Source organism: Typha latifolia, chromosome 14, assembly GCF_019914945.1.
Source record: "Typha latifolia isolate L0001 chromosome 14, TyphaL0001v2, whole genome shotgun sequence".
Taxonomy (NCBI): domain Eukaryota; kingdom Viridiplantae; phylum Streptophyta; class Magnoliopsida; order Poales; family Typhaceae; genus Typha; species Typha latifolia.
Window position 1 is genome coordinate 4,437,870 of NC_133099.1, and position 21,268 is coordinate 4,459,137.

The 21,268-nt window shown below is 33.9% G+C and overlaps 1 protein-coding gene across 6 annotated transcripts in view; it reads left to right on the forward strand.

Moving 5' to 3' along the window:
• Positions 1 to 20,593, forward strand: part of LOC140801314 (uncharacterized) — a 35,322-nt gene extending 14,729 nt beyond the window's left edge. Inside the window, exons 7-21 of one of the 6 annotated variants that reach the window (XM_073156350.1) lie at positions 402 to 466; positions 545 to 646; positions 797 to 939; positions 8,327 to 8,382; positions 11,113 to 11,768; positions 12,105 to 12,295; positions 12,445 to 12,745; positions 13,776 to 14,063; positions 14,149 to 14,275; positions 17,681 to 18,008; positions 18,561 to 18,971; positions 19,081 to 19,316; positions 19,400 to 19,448; positions 19,978 to 20,102; positions 20,265 to 20,593. In XM_073156350.1, the coding sequence (XP_073012451.1) occupies positions 402 to 466; positions 545 to 646; positions 797 to 939; positions 8,327 to 8,382; positions 11,113 to 11,768; positions 12,105 to 12,295; positions 12,445 to 12,745; positions 13,776 to 14,063; positions 14,149 to 14,232 (1,886 nt within the window). In that variant the 3' untranslated portion in view covers positions 14,233 to 14,275; positions 17,681 to 18,008; positions 18,561 to 18,971; ... (2 more) ...; positions 19,978 to 20,102; positions 20,265 to 20,593. The remainder of the gene's footprint in view (positions 1 to 401; positions 467 to 544; positions 647 to 796; positions 940 to 8,326; positions 8,383 to 11,112; positions 11,769 to 12,104; positions 12,296 to 12,444; positions 12,746 to 13,775; positions 14,064 to 14,148; positions 14,276 to 17,680; positions 18,009 to 18,560; positions 18,972 to 19,080; positions 19,317 to 19,399; positions 19,449 to 19,977; positions 20,103 to 20,264) is intronic. The other 5 variants (XM_073156351.1, XM_073156348.1, XM_073156349.1 and 2 more) reach the window with 5 other exon arrangements.
• Positions 20,594 to 21,268: the final 675 nt, after the last annotated feature.

Here is a 21,268-nt window from a genome sequence, read left to right on the forward strand (position 1 = left end):
GGGACCATCCTGATAAGTATTTAACACTATTTAATTTTTATCTGGTGAATTAAACAAAATGTCCATTTTCTTCAATTACAGATACCTACCTTCTTTGGATGCTTTTGTGTTCACCACAAATTTTTCTTTAATGCATTTAATTTTCTTCATATGCTATTATACATGTTTTATCTTGAGGTCAGTTCCTTGTGGTACATTGTTGAGCAAGTCCCAAGGAACCTCAGCAAAGGTGGTCAAAAATTGATTAGAATAACCATTGAACTTTAAAAATTAGTAAAAGAGAAAGGTGGACATTGATAATGTTGACTTGAATAAAATTAGAAGAAAACCTTGTTTATCATCTTTTGCTCATTAGTTATTCCAGTTACGTGGATTGGTCTGATATAATTACCCTATAACAGGCACGTTTTTGGAGATCTTAGAGCCCTATATATTGAAGGATATGCTTGGCTCTCTACCACCTGAGGTATCAAATCATGTATTAGGATTGTTATCATGATTCATAATAATCATGTGCAATTGATTAATTTTGCCAAATTTATAGATCATGCAAGCCTTGGTGGAGCACTACAGTGGCAAAGGATGGCTCCAACGAGTTGAACAATGTGTTCTTCACATGGACATCTCTTCTGTGGATTTTAATCAGGTATATTATTTAAAGAAGCTATCCAGCCATTTTCTTGTAATACAGTAATTGTAATGCTACTAGCAGGCATTGGAAAAGTAACTTAAGTATATCTGTCTGCACTAGCTTCAATCTACAAATCAGATGATAATACTGCTACCAAACATGCAGGTTGTCAAGTTGTGCCGTGAACATGGGCTGTATGGTGCATTGATATATCTTTTTAATCAAGGCTTAGATGATTTCCGGACACCACTAGAAGAACTTCTGGCAGTTGTGCAGAATAGTCCAAGAAAGGATGCTGCTGCTATTAGGTACTTTCTGCTAATGCTCTGAAAGTTAAAAAATGTATTTTATTAGTGCCCTTAATATTTCATATCTTAGAAAAAAATGAAAACCTTGTATCTTTCTCATCAGTGCCCCAGATTGATGTCCTTGTTTATAGTTAATTTGCTCATTGCCTTGATGAGTCCCTCCATATCTGTATTTGTCTTCATTTCATCTAGAAAATCAAGTGCCTTAGCCTTCTACTTTTTTGGGTGGACCATGCCAACCATATGTTAGTCTTTGAGTCAGGTTATTTCTAAGGTTCCAAAACTCAGTATTGGAATCGGAATCGGCCATTAGGAAAAACGATACATATCGGCCGTATTGACTGTATCAGCCGCCGATATTGGATCAGACTATTTTTTAATTATATAAATTCTAAATATTATTTAAAAATATGGTAAATTTTTTAAAGATTTAGAAAATTGATAAGAAAATAATAATTATTCACATATAAAGTCTAAAAAGTAAAAACTAAAAATTACATTAACTTATTCAAAACTTTGATGAATACCGAGTTGGTTCTCCCTTCTCTTTCCCCTTCTCTCTCTTTTCCTCCTTTTCTCTATTATTGTTAAGGCATATTTTTTTTCTAATTTTCTTTTGTTTCTTCTCACTACCTTCTCTCTCTTTTATTGTCACAAGGGAAATTTTATTTTTTTATTTCTTGTCTCCTTCCTCTTTCTCTCTCAATCCTCCCTCTCTTACTGTTGCAAGATAATTTTTTCTCTGATTGTTTTTTTATTTCTTCTCTCCCTTTTCTTTCCCTCTCAATCTCTTCATCCCTCTCTCTGTTACTCCCTCTATCTCTCGCACTCTCTCTCGTCTCTCTATCTCACTCTCTGTTACTGTAATAGATTTTGATTGAAGGAGAGAGACGAGAGAGATAATGGAGAAAACAAAGAGAGGAAGAAGAAGAGATAGGGAGACACTAGAGGGAGAGAGTAGAGAGTAGAGAGTAGAGAGAAATGAGAGAGATGGGGCACCGGTGAGAAGAAATAAAAAAAAAATAGAGAGATAAGAGAGATGGAGTGAGAGGAGAGAGGGAGAGCCCGTATCAGGCAGGATCGGCCGATATGGTTGATCCCGACCCAATACGGATCGGGTATTGGCCGATCTTGATCCGTTTTGGCTGATCCCACGCGGGATTGGCCAAAACTTGGAACCATGGTTATTTCTATGATACCTATTCTCTAAGCCCCCATTCATTGTCGAAATATCTTTTTTCTAATTCTAAAAATATAATTCCTTATTCTAGAATAACAGCTAAACATTAAAATTTAGAATACAAACATTATTTATTAAAATTATATCTTATGCCACAGGCTAATTCAGTTACTAATTTACTCTTGATTTGACTATAAATTCTTTTAAATATCTTATCATAATTTATTACTACTCTTTCCTCTTTCAAATATCTTATCAATGTTTTAACATAATTCATTGCTCCACTCCCTCTCAAACACATAATACATAATACCACCTCATATAATAATATAAATGCTATTAATATTATTAAATATTATTTTATTAGTAAAATTCTTAATTAAGTATGTATTACCAAATTGCTTGATAATATAATATTTAGTTGGATATAATAAAAATATATTTATAATCTAATATTTATAATATTTTTTCTTTTATACTAAATAAATAAAATTCAACATAAAAAGTATAAATTCCTATAAAATAAATACATTTTAAAAATTATTATCTTTATTACTAAATATTATTTTCGAATATCTATTATACTTAAATATTAATATAAATATTAAAAAATATAATATTTAATTTGATGTAATAAAAATATAATTATAAATTATCTTATTATTTAAATAATTTTATATCTATTAATAACATTAAAAGTATAATATTAGTAAACCAATATGTTATTGAGTTAAAAATATTTATTTAAAGATAAAATAATACATTTACTAGTTAAACTAAGTATTAATCTAATTAAATCTTTCTTTCTTTAAATAATAAAACAAGAAATTTGGGAGAAAATTAAATATATGAAATTGTAATTATTCTATTATTAATAATCTCTTATTTTAAGATAAAATAAAAGGTATATTTTCCATGTAAAAGAAATTTTATTATTATTGATTATAATATTTTTTTTATATAGCTATTGCATATGTACCAATGAAATATAAAGTAATGCATACCTAACTCCCACGCCTTAGTATTGCATATGCAGTGCCTGTGCCCTTGTATTGCATACCTATCGCTCTAGCTTTGTATATACATAGAAAATGCCGTAGCATTATATGCCTAGTGCCCCGCTCTTGCATTGTATGCCTAGTGCCCCGCCCTTGTATTGCATACCTAGCTCCCTATCCTAGCATTACATATATTACATATATAGGATATAGTGATTTAATTTCCATTAATCCTATCAATCTACTTTATATCAAATTGAATGATATTTTAATATTTTTTCCTTCTATACCTTCACTTTATATCACATCAAAGACACCCTTATTTCAGAATAGGAGTAAACACAAGAATAGTCTAGAATAAATCTCTCATTTTGATGATAACAAATAGGAATTGCTAGTCCTATTTTAACTCTATTCCTGATGTGAATAAGGCCTAAAACTTTGACTCCTTGTGTTTTTCCATGTTTTATAGTTTTAATCTTCCTAAATCTTTTTTTTCCCTGATATCAACGTGATGCATTGCTTGTTACCTTTTAGATATTTCTATTCAAGAGTTAGTTGATCTGTCCAAGTTTATAGACCTTTTGCCAGCTTTCCCCTCTCAGCGATAAGTTATTGCTAGTCACTACTTCCATCATTCTACTGTATCAGAATGTCTGTCATGTTATGCTGTCTCCCCTCATCCCTTTTGTCCTTTTGGTAAATCATAGCATACCAGGTTTCCTGTAGTTTACTGATATCATAGTCATTCTGAAATTCTTGGGCTGCTTTGTTGCTTCATTTGAAAATGAATCAAATGATAATAATGTAGTTGATAAGAGTTTGCTAATTATTGTTTTATTCATTTTTGTAGTGGTGATATGATTGAGTTTTTACTTAGAAAATAATGATATTCTTCCGTAGATATAGTCTGTTGCAATGTGCATAAATATGCAGGCCTTATACTTTATTTCAACTATTTGGGGCTTACTATTGGTACTAGGAAGCAAGGAGACTTTAATAGACTAGGCAGGAGACGTCCACACTATTTTGCTTAGCCATTGTATCGGTTAATAGATTAGGCAGTTTCAATTTTTGGCTAAGCTAGGACAGTGGGCTATCTCAACTTTTTGGAATCCTTCAGAAAACTCTAGTCTTCTTTTTAACTTTTGGACTTTCCAAATAACTTCTTAACTTCTCAATCTTTGGACCTCCCAAAAAACCTTTGGACTTTCCAATATAATTCTTTAACTTCCCAACTTAATTCTTTAGTTTCTCAACCTTTGGACCTCTCAAAAAAGACCTTTGGTCTCCCCTCCTCTTAATAAACCCCATGCGGCTCCTAGTGGGAGATCATCTTTAGAAGGTATATTTGTCTTCTCCAAATTAACCTCTCCTTAACTCTCTCGCACGGTCCTTATGGTTTCTACCCTTCAGCTCCTCTCTACAAACTCCTTCCATAATGCTCATAGTTTTCTTGTTAATTTGCCTTATCACTCTGCTTCATTTCCATGTATTTGCTACTGTCTTGAGGGATTTCCAGCAATAAAATAAGCATTATTGGTGCTTAGAGTTGAAGCTAAAGGCAATGTTTATGGCTACATATTATCCTTCACATTGGATGAGATTTAACCTATCTTTAGGCCGCTCTTGATTAACCTAACTGTAGTAATCGATCAATTTTTCTCTTTGGCCGTATCTTTTGTTATTAATTTCAGATTTGCTGGCTTTATTAAGTTTGAGCTGAAAGAGATTTATTGCTTATGTCTTAATAAGAGAAATTATGATCATTTACTGCTTTTGTTATCTGTATTGTTGAATCTATTTAGCCTACATTTGATCACATGTTCTCCAACGGTTGTTCGCAATTTTGAGTTACACTAAATTAGTATCGGAGCACTTTTATCCCTGGGTTTGCTTTCTTGTAGGCATATGTTGCATGCAATAGTTTTTCTTTTGCATCAAATTGCATATTGATCCTCTTTCTTACATCTAAGTACAATAGTGCATGCATATTCATATGCCTAGAATCTATTTCATTGCTCAAAATCATTCAATAGGTCTATAAGACAAATCAATTTTACTTGGATTGCCCCGAATCTAGTTGTGGATCGATTCACAAAAGTAGCTTATTTCATTGCATGCCAAAATACGTTTGATGCATCTCATATATCAAACTTATTTTTTAAGGAAGTAGTTCGTTTGCATGGCATTCCAAAATCATTCACATTAGATAGGGATACTAAATTTCTGAGTCATTTTTAGAGGACATTATGGTCAAAGTTAGGGACTAAATTGCAATTCAACAGTGCATACCATCCTCAAACAGATGTTCAAACGGAAACAGTTAATCAATCAATGGGTAACCTATTAAGGTGTTAGTAGGAGAAAAACCATCTCAGTGGGACTCTTTGCGACAAGCTGAAGTTGCCTAAAATAGCTCTGTCAACGGATCCACCAGAAAATCTCCTTTTGAAGCACTATATGGCCATCCCATTCAATATTTCCTTGACAGATTACATATGACCTATAATGGAAGGATTAGTGCTGATGCTGGAGCTGAAGCTTATGGACAGCAAATTCATAAAGTGCATCAAGAAGTTCTTAAAAATTTGCAGGTTTCCATTAGGAAATTCAAGAAAGCAGCAGATTAGCACCGCAGGAGGAAAGACTTTGCCATTGGAGATCTAGTCATGGTTTAAAGAAAGATTAGAAACACATACCAAACTGAGTCAAAAGAAATTTGGACCTACCGCATTTTGGAGAAATATAGAAGTAATGCTTATCTCATCGAATTTTCAATGGATGTATACTTTACCAGTTTTCAATGTTGCTGACCTATTTGAGTACCATGGAGATCCACCACCATTGACGGCTACTAGTGCACATCATTTTGACAAGGAAAATGAATACTTGTGTTTAGTCAGAAGACATTCTTGACGTACAAGAAACATGAATACGTTGACGAACACATAGGTGATTTCAGACTAAACAGCAAGGACGACCTATATTTGATGCCAGTTGGGTAGACGAAGTTGAGCTAAAAAAGTTGGAATGCAGATCTATATCATCAATACACTAAAGCCAACTCATCAGAGTCGAGGTTTTCTCCACCCTGAAGGAGTTGATGTGACATCAACTTCTAGTTAGATTATTTACTTACTTTATTTAAATAATTATAATATTAGCCTAATGTGCATGAGGTGTCCGCTTCGTTTTGCTTAGCCTGCCTCAACCTTTTGGGAATCGTCTATAAAACTCTACTTCTTCTCAACCTTTGGAATTCTCAAAATAACTCTTTAACTTCCCAAAAAACCTTTGGATTTCTGAGCATAACTTCTTAACTTCCCAACCTAACTCCTTAACTTCTCCATCTTTGGACCTTCCAAAATAGACTTTTGGTCTCCCCTCCTTTCTATAAGCCCTATGCAACCTCTAGTGGGAGATCATCTTTGAAAGGTTAACAAGCACTTGTCTTCTTCTCCCTTACTCTTCATTCTACTCTATTCACTCCCACAGTGTGTGGGTTTATACCTTTGACCTCCTCTTTATAAACCCCTCCCCTCATAATCCTTATGGGTTTCTTGTTAATCTACCTAATCACTTTGATTCATTTCCAGTATTTATTGTTGTCTTCAGAGATCTCTTGCAATATAATGAGGACAATTGGTGCCCGGTATTGAAGTCGAAGGTGCCTGCTTAAGGCTACACAGTATACTTCACATTGGTTGAGGTCCAACCTATCTTTAGCCCGCTCTTGATTAACCTAAGTCTAGTAGTCGATTAATTGTTCTCTTTGACCATATCTTATTATTATGAATTTCAGACTTACTGGTTTGTTAAGTTTATGCTGAACGAGATTTAATCTTGCTTATATTTTAATAGAAGAATTTGTGATCATTTGCTTCTCTTGTTATCTATATTGCTGAATTCATTTAGCCTACATTTGATCACATGTTCTTTAACATTTTTTTGCAATTTTGAGTTGCATTAGTAATTCACAACTTCATCTGTAAGTTAAATTAAAATTTCCCACAAGGTCAAGAATGTTCTATTTGTAAAAATTGACACAATGTTATTTTATTGGGCATGATATATGAATTTGATGGAGACCCATATTAGACTTCCATGCATCAATCAACTGACATGATAAATAGCTTTTCTTCTTAGTGATATTATGAGCTAACAGATTGTTAAAGGGTTAGCATTGTCAATGAATAAGTTATAGATGTATTTAGGAAAATAATGTTTTCCATTATAAAGCTGATTTAATTTAATAAAATACACATACATGAGTATTTTTATTTTTAAAGGCTTATATGTATGCTATCTATCCTTAATGTAATGTCTCCTTATTTTCCAACTTTTTCCATATTGATGAATCCATAACTCCCTTATCTGGATCCATGTCTCATTAGTCAGTGTATTTGATGGACCTTATGGTTTATTGGGCGTAACTAATCCTTGTATGGTCTTTGATGAGGCATGACCATTCCAACAACTCCAACCATTATGACTATCTAGTTCGTTACTGTTCTATGAATCACACAACTATATTGAAGTGGAAGCATTGGCTTTATTTATACCGTTCTCTTGAATAATGAATCTTGACGCTATGCTTGTGAGATGGTTATTAGTTATGGTAAGGCATGAAATAGACTGTTGGTCCATTACTTAATAGGTTAATCTTACCTAACATGGTATTAGAGACAATTTTAGGAGGCCATAAATTTGCATCTAAAAGTACATAGATTTGAGTAGATTACATTTAACTCCAAATTTACTCTAAAATCTATGATTCTAGACCAAAACAGCATACTATTACTCTGCTTATGACATCTAAACAGGAAATCTGAACAATAAACTCTGGAATTCACAATTCCATAGTCTTGTCACATTACTCCAGTAATTTGTTGTTGCCAAACACCCTCTCGTTCTGCTGTTCTTTTCACTGTCCATGGGAAAGGCTGTAGTTGCTGTTTGGATTTGATTTGTAACACCATATGAGTCATATATTCTACTAAATGATGTACTTAAATGATGTATTTTTCCAGGGTTGATGTAATTGCTGATATACTTCATTTCTATTCTGGTTGACTTGTTTCTCGCTTTTATTTTATATACTTACTGAATTACTCCAAGTCATGTTTATTCAATGCTGCTATTTCTTTGTAGAAATGTTTGTTCACTCCTGTTTATCTTGTACTATAACATCTATTTTGATTAACAGCTATAGGATGCTTGTTTATCTGAAGTATTGCTTTCAAGGCCTAGCATTTCCTCCAGGTAAGGAATTTCAGTGTTGACATGCTTTCAGCTTTCTAAAGTCAAGGCCGTGGATTATCACTGACCAAACTTTTTCATTCTTGCTGATGCTTGATTTTGGAATAATTGTACTATGTATGTGGTATATATTCCTGATAATGAGCAATTATCTGGTGCATTAGCATTGTTCCTTTTCCTAAAAATAATTGAACTTGTGGATTGGTGGGGATATACCACCGGTATTGCATGCCTTAAAGTTTCTATAACAAGTAGAAAAATTAAGTCTTAAAAGGTCTACTGCAGAATTATATTTTGTAGCCTCTATTTAACAAGTAAAAGGTTAGAGAAACAAACATAAGTTGTGTCACTATAACTCTTCACAATTTTTAGTTTCAACATGGCATGATTTATAATTTTATATGAATGAAACACTTGAAAATTAACTTTCCTTTTTATCCTTCTATTTTTTATGTCAACTATTTGGTCCTCTAAATAAAAAGATGTATGAAAGTAATGTATACTTCACATGCTTGTCACGTGAGTTTTAACTCACAGAATGCTAACATATGTGTTTAGTTGTAGCATTTCAAAAGTATAAGAAGGTATTTTTTTATAGTATAGGGGGCAAAGTGATACAGTGTCAAAGTATAGGGGGGCAAAGTGATACAGTGTCAAAGTATAGGAGGCAAAGTGATACTTGGTCAAAATATAGAGGGGTAAAGTATAATTAAGCTTTTTTAATAATAAGTAGATCGGACATTTCCAAAGTCCCATACCCTAGAAAAGGAACACACATTAGTTTCCAGAATCCCAACACAATCTGGAAAAAAGCTTTGAAGGAGGACGATAAGTGGTGGCCGTGGGGGGTGCCTCCTCACAAAGGGAGTCACAAGTGACCAGGCCCGAGCGAGTGTTTACCAAAAACACAGGTCTTCGCAAAGTCGTAAGACCATGGTAAAACCTATTTAGGAAAAGAATCCGCAAGGGTCTAGATGAATGGAAAGCACACAACACTTTTATGCTTTAACAACAATATTGGCATTTGTTCTCCCCATCAAGTTGCCTCCAAAAAATATATTTTGTTGGATCATCAGTATCTAATTTGGGTAGCCTCCAAAAAGATGTTTATTTTTGAGCAAATAAGACCTTCAATGGTGCTGCTCGAGGAGCATTTAATTACAATATTTTTGTCACATCATATTCTGGTTTTCATTGTCAAAATTTCTTGTCATATTCTAGAGCTTAAAGCCTTGTTTGCTTTGAGATTATGGGAAGCTCTAGCATAGATATTCTAGATTTTTATTCTTAAAATTGTACCTCTAATCTAGAGTAGGGTATTCTGATGTTTATTTATAATCTAGAATAGTGGTCCGATAATTATATTTCATAATGTTGAGGTAAATAAGGAAACTTTTGCGTCTTCTATGAATCTACAAAAATCCCCCCTTGATGTGACAAAAAGTAGATTGATGGAATGGATGAACTAAACCGCAATGGCACCATATAATAAATGCTGTAGTAACATTCTCTATGTCTGCAGTGTATGCATCTATATACACATTATCATTCTCTATTTATGTAAGTATTACATATTAATATTCTCTATGTATGCAATGCCACTATACTACTATTCTCTACGTATGCAATGACTACATATTACCGTTCTCTATGGACGCAGTGACTACATATTATTTTCTATGTATGTGATGGCTATATGTTACTATTCTCTATATATGTAATGGTTACATATTAACATCTACTTGTAAGTATGCAATGCATACCTAAGTAAAAACTAACATAGGTGGGGATAGCAAAGAGGAGAAAGGCATATAAATTGAGCAGAAAGTTTTGGTTTGTGGAATGAGATAAGTTGGTAAGAGGAGAGGAAATGATTTTTGAAATAAGTTTAGTTAAATCAAAGGTAAAGTTGTAATTGGGTTTATTCTTGATAGTAGTGTTTCTAATCTAAAGTAGGAATAGTTTGATATTGGTTTCTCTAGAATAGAGAAAAGGATAATGGTTGATGGTGGCAATGAGCCAAACAAGAGCGATTGCTTGTCTTTGGCTCATAATTATATTTATCTAACTTGAACAGTAATCCAGCTGGAAATCAAGTTGAAATCCTAGCTCATGCTTAGCTTAAAAGAATTCGAGCTAGCTCCCTCTTGTTTGGCTCCTTTGGCTAGTTAGCTAGGTGAATTAATTCAAGCTTGTTCAAAGTCAGGTTAACTAGCTCACTTAAAGCCCATTTAGAGCTCCACGAGTTTGATTCACCTAGCTGAGATGATAGCTAGAATATCTATTAATGAATAATCAGTTTTTAAACGTTCGATTTGAATGTAAAGGTTACATGTCTATATGTGTTTGATTTCAAACAAAAGTTTCATGCCTATGTTATAGTGCGTTAAGCAAAGCCAGAAGCAAGCAAGATGAGGAAGCGAAGCTTCGTAGACAAGGCTCGTTCCGTGCTTGACTTACGAGCTCGTGTAGTAAGGCCTCGCAAGCTGAACACGAGTTGTTTGTGAACAATGAGCTAAATTGACAGACCCACTAGATCTTGAAAGACTTATTCATGACATGATTTCTGAACCTGTACTTCCCTGTTTACTTTTGATTATCACATAATGAAATGTTACCTTTCCTTTGATGTTGTGCTTCAGGTTTCTTCTTCTTTTCCTTGTTTATAATCATCGCTCACCTTCCATTTTTTTTTAACTGAAATGCTTAAGTAAAAGATTTAAATGGTGACAGGGCATGGTATTCTTTCCTATTCACGTGTAAGATCAGTTAGGCATGAATTGATGCTGTTTTTGCTCGAGGATTCAAAGTCTCTGACTTCTCAAATATTCAAGAGTTTTAAGTCATCGTGTGAAACTTGCCCAAATCTATGCTATTTGCTTTGGTTGGACACAGAAGCAACTATGGAAGTTCTTAAATGTGCTTTAATGGAAGAGGGGCGTGAACCATTAGATAACTCCACTAATAATGCCATTGTACCTCCTATTGATAATGGGCAAGATGATTTTGGGAGACTAGAAGATCATAATATTATGGTACAGAAGATTTCAAACAAGCTTATAGATGTTCTTGGCTTGGAAAATGAGCTGATCAGATCAATTGTCTTGGATGGCGACATGCAAGTTTGGCCTTCAGAAAAGGACTTAAGTCATTTGCTTGAGTTCATCACTTTTCTTGTTTCTTTTAAACAAGCAACAATATCTCAAAGAGTATTAAAGCATGTTTTTGAATATTTAACATCACCCATTGTGGGATTATGCACTCCTAATCTAAATGCAGTAGCATCTCAAAAAGAGAAACAAGTGCTGACACTTTTGAGGGCAATTCCGCAGACGAAATGGAATTCTGATGATATGTTACATCTCTGCGAGAAGGCGCAATTTCATCAGGTGAGCTTGTTATTTACATATTTTAACTATGACTCATATCACTCTGAATGGGACTTTTGCAATTTAATTGTATTTGACTTTTTGATTTAGCATATAAAATTAAATGCATATATTTTTATAGTCGATGCACATTTTTGTTATAATGGAATACATAAAATTTACATATCCGGTGGACAGTAGAGTCTATTACTGCAAATAAAAAGAAACCAAATGCAATTAAATTGCCAAAGCCCCCACTCTGAACTTGAATTACTGTCTGAGAATATTCTGGTGCATAGCATCCTCACAGTCAGATGGTTATCTATTTTCATATTTTTATCCTTGTTGATGATACAGGCGTGTGGCATAATACATATGATCAGAGGTCAAAATATTGCTGCTTTAGATAGTTATATGAAGGATGTTCGTGAACCTATCCATGCATTTGCCTTTATCAACAAAATGTTACTACAGTTGGCAAATAGTGAAGCTTTGTCTTTTCGGTCAGAAGTAATTTGTCGAATTCCTGAGCTGGCCAAGCTAAGCAGGTGAATCTGTAGAAAAATTTCAGTGTCTTTGGCTTTTATACCTATAATTACTATAGAAGATCTCTTCAATCTGTTGCATTTATTCTTCTTTGATTTGTATCTCGAAATTGTGTATGTTTCATTTTCTAACTATGGCTTGTATGTCTCAGATCATGCACATTCTTTTTGGTCATTGACCATTTCAGTAGCGAGAGCAAACATATTCTCTCAAAGCTTCACTCCCATCCGCAAAGTCTTTTCCTTCTCCTTAAAACTGCGATCGAGGTTCACTTGTCTGGCACTCTCAACATTTCTGAGCTTGAAATTGACCATCTGTCCAACAATCCAGTTGGGATAGTGGGAAATACCTCCAATGAAATTGAAGCTTTTGTGGAAAGACTAAGATCTCCAAAGCTTCTGCATCATAATGCAATTCATATAACTGATGATCTGGTTGAAGAGTATTTGGAGGTAAGATTTCTCTGCAACTTGTTTAGAAGTAAAGGGTGCTATTACTATTAGTAACTGAATACATTAAGTTATTCAATAAAACTAATGAACTATGCATTTATACCATATTCAACATTTCCATCGTTATTTCCACTTCTACATTTCCTTTTGGTACACCAAGTGGCTATTTCAAAATCCAATTTGATTATCGAATAGCAAAGCTTTGGCTGATAAATACTAGAATATGTGCTTGATCAACATATCTAATATAGTAAGGATTCTGTTTAGCTGAACATTTTAAGTTTCCCTCAATAATTGCTCTATTATATTCTGTCTATGATATTCTTGCAACAGTCTATGCATGTGAAGAATTGTGATGCAAACATGACCTTCAAGGGAATGTGTTAAAGAAGTATTCTTATTAACTGAAAATCTGAAAAATACGTCGTTAAAAAATTTATTAGATAATGTTAGAATATAGACAATGAAACTACCATTTTCTAATAAATTTTAAGAGTAACTAGTGATATAACATGGAATCAAGAGCAAGAGCTATAGCTATCATTTAAAATATAAAACCTTCACCTATTTAATTCACATGCACTTTTTGGGCCTATACATGAATGACTGAATTAGGAATCTAGGTTAGAATTAAAAAGTACTTTTTAAGCGTTGTTAAATAACTTTGTTCTTTTCTTGTTTATAAATACTTTTTTAGCCAACATTCTCAACCACATGTCTGATGCTGGCATATATAAAGTGATAAATAATTCAGAGCAAGGGAATGTATATGGTAGATAACTAGACATCAAGTTGCTCCATTAATTCAGCAGTGTGGTGTTTTGAATATTACAGATGTGAATATGTTCTGCTTAACAGTATTCATGGCAATTATAATTTAGAGAGGAAGACTTTATTCTTTACATTATATTGACAGAATCTAATGAAACATTATTTTACTGTTCCTTGTTCACTAGTTCCCATTTATCTGATGTGCTTGTTTTCAGAATAGATTTTCACATTAATGAAACCTTCACATCCTTTTGTGCAGCTTTTGTGTCAATTTGAACGCACTTCAGTTCTTCAGTTCCTTGAAACTTTTGACAACTATAGACTGGAGCACTGTCTGCGTCTTTGTCAAGATTATGGAATTACAGATGCAGCTGCTTTTTTGCTAGAAAGGGTTGGTGATGTTGCAAGTGCCCTAGTGCTTATGATCACTGGTCTTAATGAAAAATTTAAATTGCTTATCGCTGCTGTGGAAAATACACTATGTGGCATCTCATCGAGTAATTTGACAGAGATTGGGCAACCTAGTAACATATTAAAAATGAACGAGGTTTGTTCATTTGGCCATTAATGTTAGTAGAGTATTATCTTTAGCTATTATCTCTTGTGGTTATAATGAACCATTGTAGGTAAAGTTCTTACTTCTATGCAGGCTATTCTGGTGCTTGATGTATTGCATGCTTCTATTGCCTTATGCCAAAGAAATAGTCAACGTTTAGATCCACAAGAGTCCGAATCTCTTTGGTTTCGTCTGTTTGACTCGTAAGTTGTATACTCAACTATTTTATAGTGTAAATATACATAACTACAGTGTCTTTGTGTAAATGCAAATATCGTACAAAGATACTTAAACAGCAGTCTGAGAATTGAAAAACATATGTTCTGTTTATGTTTGGTTATTCCCATCACATGTGCATTTTGTTTTTTCTCTCTTATCAATATTAATGGTGATTTTAGTGAATATCTTATTTACCTTAATGACATTTTATTCATTTTCAATCAAAGCATGGAAACAGTGTGACCTTTACCTCATTTATTTTCAGAATGTATTTTTGTTGGAGGGGCTTATGAGATATATAGATTTCTTAACCTCTTTAAGAATGAACCATATTAAATAATAAAATAATCATTCCAATCAGCTCTAACACTTATAGAAAGATGGACCTCCTCTGGTTATTTCCACATAGGAAGCTTGGCCAAGTGGCCAACTACACAAGCAAGCAGATTTACTATATTAGCAAAATTTGCTTGCTTATGCTGGTTTTTGATTAGAACATGTGTAATAAGAGCAATACACTTCATTGTAACAGTAATTTAGTTTCCTGAATGAGAACACTTGTCACTTGTAATAAAGAAACTGGGTCATACTGAAGATTCTGCCGTTTTAGTTGCTTATTTTGGTAACGTAATAAAATATCAAATGCCATGCAAGAAGCACCACGTTGTGTACCCAAGTATCCTAGAAAGACTAAATAAAACTATATGCAGGTTCATTTCTCTAGCATATCTAACTGTTTCATTTTCCTAGGTTAACATCTTCCATATGCAAAATATAGCTCCATATATATGTGAGATCGATTTATCAGAATGCCTATAGATGAGACACTTGGTTTCTAGAAATATCACCTAACTAAATAAGAAATAGAAATCCCAGAGATTGAGAAAATAAAGGTAAAACACGATCATAAGCAAGGTTAAATTCATAGAAAATAATAATTGTTTTGTTGAGTTTCGAAAGTTATCCATTGTCAGTTTCTTCCATGTACTGAAGAGTTAAGATTTCAGTCATGTTCAAGCTAGGAATGGTTTTACTAGCAGAGTCGATTATGAAAAATATCTTATTTTTCTCTGCATTATGTCAAACATTATGGATGTATAAAATGTTTGTATGAGTATTGTTTTTGAGTCTCTAAACGAAATAAATTTAACTTCTAATCTAAAGCACAAAATCCAAAAGAGCGAAAAAATATAGTGGAGGTGGAGTCCGGGTACGTCTTGCTCAGTTGTCACGCTGACTATTACCTGAGATAGATAAATAAAAAAAAGAAATCCATAAGCCAATAACTATAGCTCAGTGAGTGGAATCCACTCGAAAATCAAATAAATTATAAATCTTATTAATGTTGAATAATAATAAAAACTAAAATCAACAATATACATAACAATTTACAATAGGCATGCTCTTTAAAAATAATGACATTGTTTTATAATTATTGTAATTAGTTTAAAGTTAATAAAACAGATCTTCATTTATTTATTTTCGCCATCGTACACTTAGGAAGTATTAATAAGACTTCGTGTATCTCAAGCATATTGAGGTGCATGGCTGATCATGATTCTTATTTCGGAACTTTCTAAGTGGAGGTGGAGCCCGGATAGGTGTGGGAGCTTGGGCAGGAGCAGTTTCTGATCCCGAACCAAGAATTGCAGTTGGTGCAAAAGCTGACGCTTGAGCAGGAGCCGGCTCTTGCTCCCTACTCCAGTCAGGAGATAAACTCTGGGCCGCAGCTCCTCGTCGATGACGACGCGTATATATATTGCCCCTTCAAGATTTATAAATGAGATAAGAATACTTTTACTGAATATACCAAAATTTTCGTAATGAACCTGAGCTTATGCCACTGGACCTCCACACAACGGTGATTTAGGATAACAAAATTTAGGCTCTGTCTCTGAAATTAGTAGAACAACATATTCACTTACAATTAGGTAAAGAGCGTTCAGTTTGATTGTCGTGTCTCATTGCATTGAGCTATAGATGCTGATCCATAAAATACCATAAAGGATATGTGCTGCAGCAGATTATTGACATGATAAAATATCAATTGTGTTATATGTGCTGCTCTGCGTCAATGTGTATCCAAGTGATAGACTACTCAAATGTTCTGGACAAAATTACAAGTTTCTTTCCAACTTTCCCATTTGAGAGCTGTGTGCCTGATTAAGGCAGCATGCTTTCTATTTAGGGACTGCAAAGTCCTATAGGTGAGAGAAAGAAAAGGGCAGAGAACATAAAAGAGAGTATTGGATCCAACCTGTATTCGACTCGCATTAAGAAACAAATTCGAAATTGCATCTGTCGTATCCATTGTTTTCCGCATTGATGTTTAGGCTTCTCTCAGATCCCGCCTAGATGACCGCCTTAGTATCTCGAATCATATTTTAGTACGTTGGTTGACTTGAAATTGGTAACTTCTATAGATCTAGATAGTGGGCTCTAATTGCTTATAATAGTTCTTAACAAGAATACATTAATATATTTTCTCTAATTATTATTTCTTTTATTTGTTTATTGTTAAACTGTTTTGAATTTTGAGCGCTCACTTACAAAACTGTCTAGATGTTAGGCGCTACATTACCCCTTCTTCGCTCTTCTATCGTCTGCTGTCTTTTAAAACCTTGGTTATATCAGCTATTGGGGAAGCCGGTTTGGTTGATAGAGGACGATACAACTGATACTAGCTGAAACCATGGAAATATCAACCCCTATTTGGGATTGGCACAATTTGGTACCAATATGTACTGGATTATATGTATCAGTATCGGCTTATACTTCAAACCAGCAAGCTTGTATTTCATTCATGCTGGTACATTTTATGTTACATGAAGGTTCAGTATGCTCTGGCTCATTATTTAGATGTAGTAATACATGACACAATAATTATAGTTTATCTTGGATTGTAGACCTGCTTGGTGCATGCTTCTATTATATATAGTCGTGCTCATTATTTAGATGGAATAATACATGACAGAAAAATTCTTGCTCATGGTGGATTCTAGGCCTGCATAGTATTATTCTTGTACCTTTTCAGGTTTTTACTCTAAATTGATTTTGACACTGCATCATATGTTGCTTAAGTTGTGTTAGATCCTTGTTGCCAATAATAATAAATTGTGATTTGCTAAAAATGACTCTTGTTTATCAACCCTCAAGTTCTCTCAAATGATATTATGGATGTATTATTGTAAAATTTTATTCTTTTTTTATCATTTTGCGAATAAACTGTAATGGAAGTTAAAAGAAAAATGTAATAAAATACAAAAGATCACTTGGATGTTATTCATTATAGTAAATCTCCTGTTTAAATATTCTTGATGTGACAGTTCTTTAGTCTTCTCATAATTTTCAAATGTGTGAAGTTGTGCCTTTTTGCCTTTTCATTTCAGCTTTTCTGAGCCACTGAAGAGATTTAGCAGTGACAAGGACATATATGAACTAAGCTGGTTGGGAAAGATGCCTGCAATTGGTGGTGACCAGGTCAATGGAGAAGAATCCCCTTTAGGGAGGCCATTTGAGAGCAAAATATGTTTCACTCTTTTGCGGAGAGTGTTTTCACAATTTGTTGGGGAAATTATTGAGGGAATGGCTGGATATATACCCTTGCCAGTAATTATGGCCAAACTCCTTTCTGACAATAGGAATCAGGAATTTGGTGATTTTAAAATCATCATAATTAAAATGCTGGAAACATATGGTTACGAGAAAAGAATTCTAGTAAGTATATCTGCACCACGCCTGCATGCTGTATATTGCTTTTTATCTTTAGTTAAAGTGTGTTGTGTTTATCTCTGGTATAACTTTCAGACGCAAAATAGCTACTTCTGAAATTTTAGAAGATGTCCTTCAAGCTGCATCTTGTTCAAGACGTAGCTATTTGAAAAACAGAATGCTTGTGGAAGTTGTTTAACTATCCTTCCTCTATCTTCTGTGTTCCTTTCTCATCTCGGGTGATAAAAGTTAGCTCCTCCATTAAAATAGACACGACTCTCAGATGCATGTTTTGTACCGAAGTGTGTTTCATTGGTAGAATGCACCCTTTTGGATATATTGAACTTAAAAGACAAATGCATTGACTGCTATGTTTCTCAGCTGTGAGAAATTGATAATGATGTTTGATTTAAATCCATGTCCAAGCATATTGTTACTCTTATGTCTTATGATCATATTTTAAATCTTGTTAATGTCCTTTTCAGATTCATGTCTCACAAGAAAAAATCATGTAATTTACTTTTTATCAATTTATATTTTTCCTTCTCCCATCTCTAGGAGACAGCTAAATCAGTAATTGAGGATGACACGTTTTATACCTTCTGCTTGCTAAGGAAAGGGGTTTCTCATGCTTTTGCCCCAGAAGAGTTCAGGTGCTGCATATGCAATTGCTCTCTTAACAAGGGCTCTGCTAGTTCAGGAGTTCGAGTATACAAGTGTGGTCATTCAACACATGTTTATTGTGAATCTGAGGAAAGCATGTCGTCCAACAAAGTGTCCTTGTCTGGATGTCCAGTCTGTTTTCTGAAAAAGGACTCACATGCACGAAACAAATTGGTTGATGTGGAGAACGGGTTAGTCAATTATGATCCATCAAAGCTCATGCATTCACAAGGAGTCCTTAATGTTCAACACCTGCATGAATCAGATATTGTAGAGAGACCTCGTGGGATTCAACAAATGTCACGGGTAAATCTAATGTTCTTAAAATATTTAACTTGCTGCTATTTTATTTTTGTTGATTTCCTTCATTTGCATTTATTTTATATCTGAGCCAAAAGAGATTTTGTTCTTGCAGTTAGAAATATTAAGTAATCTCCAGAAAGCTCAAAAATCTTTTCAGATAGATATTTTACCTCAACTGAGACTTTCACCTCCAGCTATCTATCATGAGAAGGTCCAGAAAGGAGCCAGTTTGATTGGGGAAACAAGTAACAATTCATTGAAAACTGAAAAGCATAAACCTAGGCAACATAAGGAGCTAAAATCCAAAGGGCCAGTGAGTCGGTTCCCCTTGAGAAAGAGCATACTTAGGTAGGATTCTGATGCAGTTATTTTCTTTTGTTTGGCTATATGAACTGCACGTTACTGAATTGTTCAAGCACTGTTGACTACAGGTCCTGAGAAGAATAAGATGCTTTAGAGCCGTTTGAAATCTTTTTACAGGTAAGCAATGTTATAGCCATTTTTGTTTTAAGGTGGTCAAATAATCTGGAATGCATAGATGGTAGTTTACTGTGAAATCAACCTCCATAATTGGTCTGACCAGTCTTTTCTCCATCCAGAACCTACAAATATGTATACTAACGATTGGAAGAGTTTGATATCCAAGTCATTTAGCTAAGGTTGGCATTCGATTCATGGAATTAAAATTTCCACTAAAATGTGTCTCAGTTAGTGAAATATATCATCTTATCTTCTCAACAATGAAAATGAAAATATCTCAACAGGAAAGGAACCATTATAGAACACTTATTACATGTCCTATATAAAGATTCTATTTAACGATGACGTAATGTAGTCTAATCACATGGAAGGCGTAAAAGAAGGGGAAAAAAATCAGAAAATACCTCAGATTTGACAATGATGAATTAGGATATGATATAATATATAATTAAGCTAATCATGGCCTAGTTAATCATATCAAAACTCAAAAAATTGCTTGATTTGTGCTACTAACCATCACAATTTACAGGTGGTGACCAATCAATCATTCAGATCATGTAACCCTTTTAGGAAGAGTAAGGCTCAAGTCACTTCGACAGGTCACCTATCCTGTAGGCCTTTGAGATTGGCGACTCCTTGTTAAGCATTGAAAAGGTGAACCCCCTTTGGTACCATCTGGATGCTATCTTAGTCAAATTCCTTTCTCATTCATTCTTTCTAATGTATTTCATGTCGAAGTAAAAGGTGGCATACCTTGGACATAACTGTATAACACATTTACCTAACAAGCTGACCGGTGATCTTATGTTGGTATAGGTTTCTATTGGATCTGGCAAATTATGAGGGTTAAGATCATGCAAAGCTACAACTTGACGGTGGACATGTCTTGGAATCACAAAATACCAGTTTATGATGCAGAGCGGTATCCTGCAGCAATTTGTCTGGGAAATCATGCAAGATCAGTGAATCCATAATTTCATTTTGTCGAGTTATTAGTATTTATTTGTACAAACACATTTGTAAATCAATGACAAGAAAAATATTACCTAAATTCTGTTCTTTAAACACGAGTTGATATATTTGTATATGTAATGACTACAAGTCGGAATATCTAAATGCTATTTCCATGTGCATTGGTTGAGCAAGTTTTCTGACGTATATCTGACCAATTGATTTTTTTCCCCTAGATAGTTAAATGATTATAAGAGTTCAATTGATACAGATTAGACCTCAGATGTTGTATCTGATCAATCGATATACCACTTAGAAGCTTGCTGCTCCGTGATGATGATCTTTACTAAAGAAAGGTGAGTAGAACCATAAGTTGATATAAACAGCCATGTACAAGTCTTTTTTTACTTTTGATACAATTGAATAGCTGCGAATCCATGTGGTTTGTGGTTTAGGTGCAGTATCGAATGGCAGCACTTGTTCTTTGTTAAGAATCTGTTCAGTTTAAAAGAGCTGTGCACGAAGTGTGCTTCATTCGCATGAAGCATCTGAAGATCTTAAAATTTCACTAGATGGATCTTAATGCCATTACTCTGCTTCTTATACATGAAGACATGCCAAATGAGCAAGTGAAACGGCACAATTGATTTTGTAAAGATATAGGTCATTTGCCAAAGGGCGTCTACCACACTATTATGATAAGATTGTGCTGAAAATTGGCAAATTTTGGTCGATTAAAGTAAAACTGAATTATGAAAAGCATTTTGTTTTCATTTTATGGATTATAAGCCTGTAGTCTCTAATATATAAGGTTGCTAAGCTATCCCTCTCAAAATATAAACCAATGCAACGAGCTTCAATTGTATGTA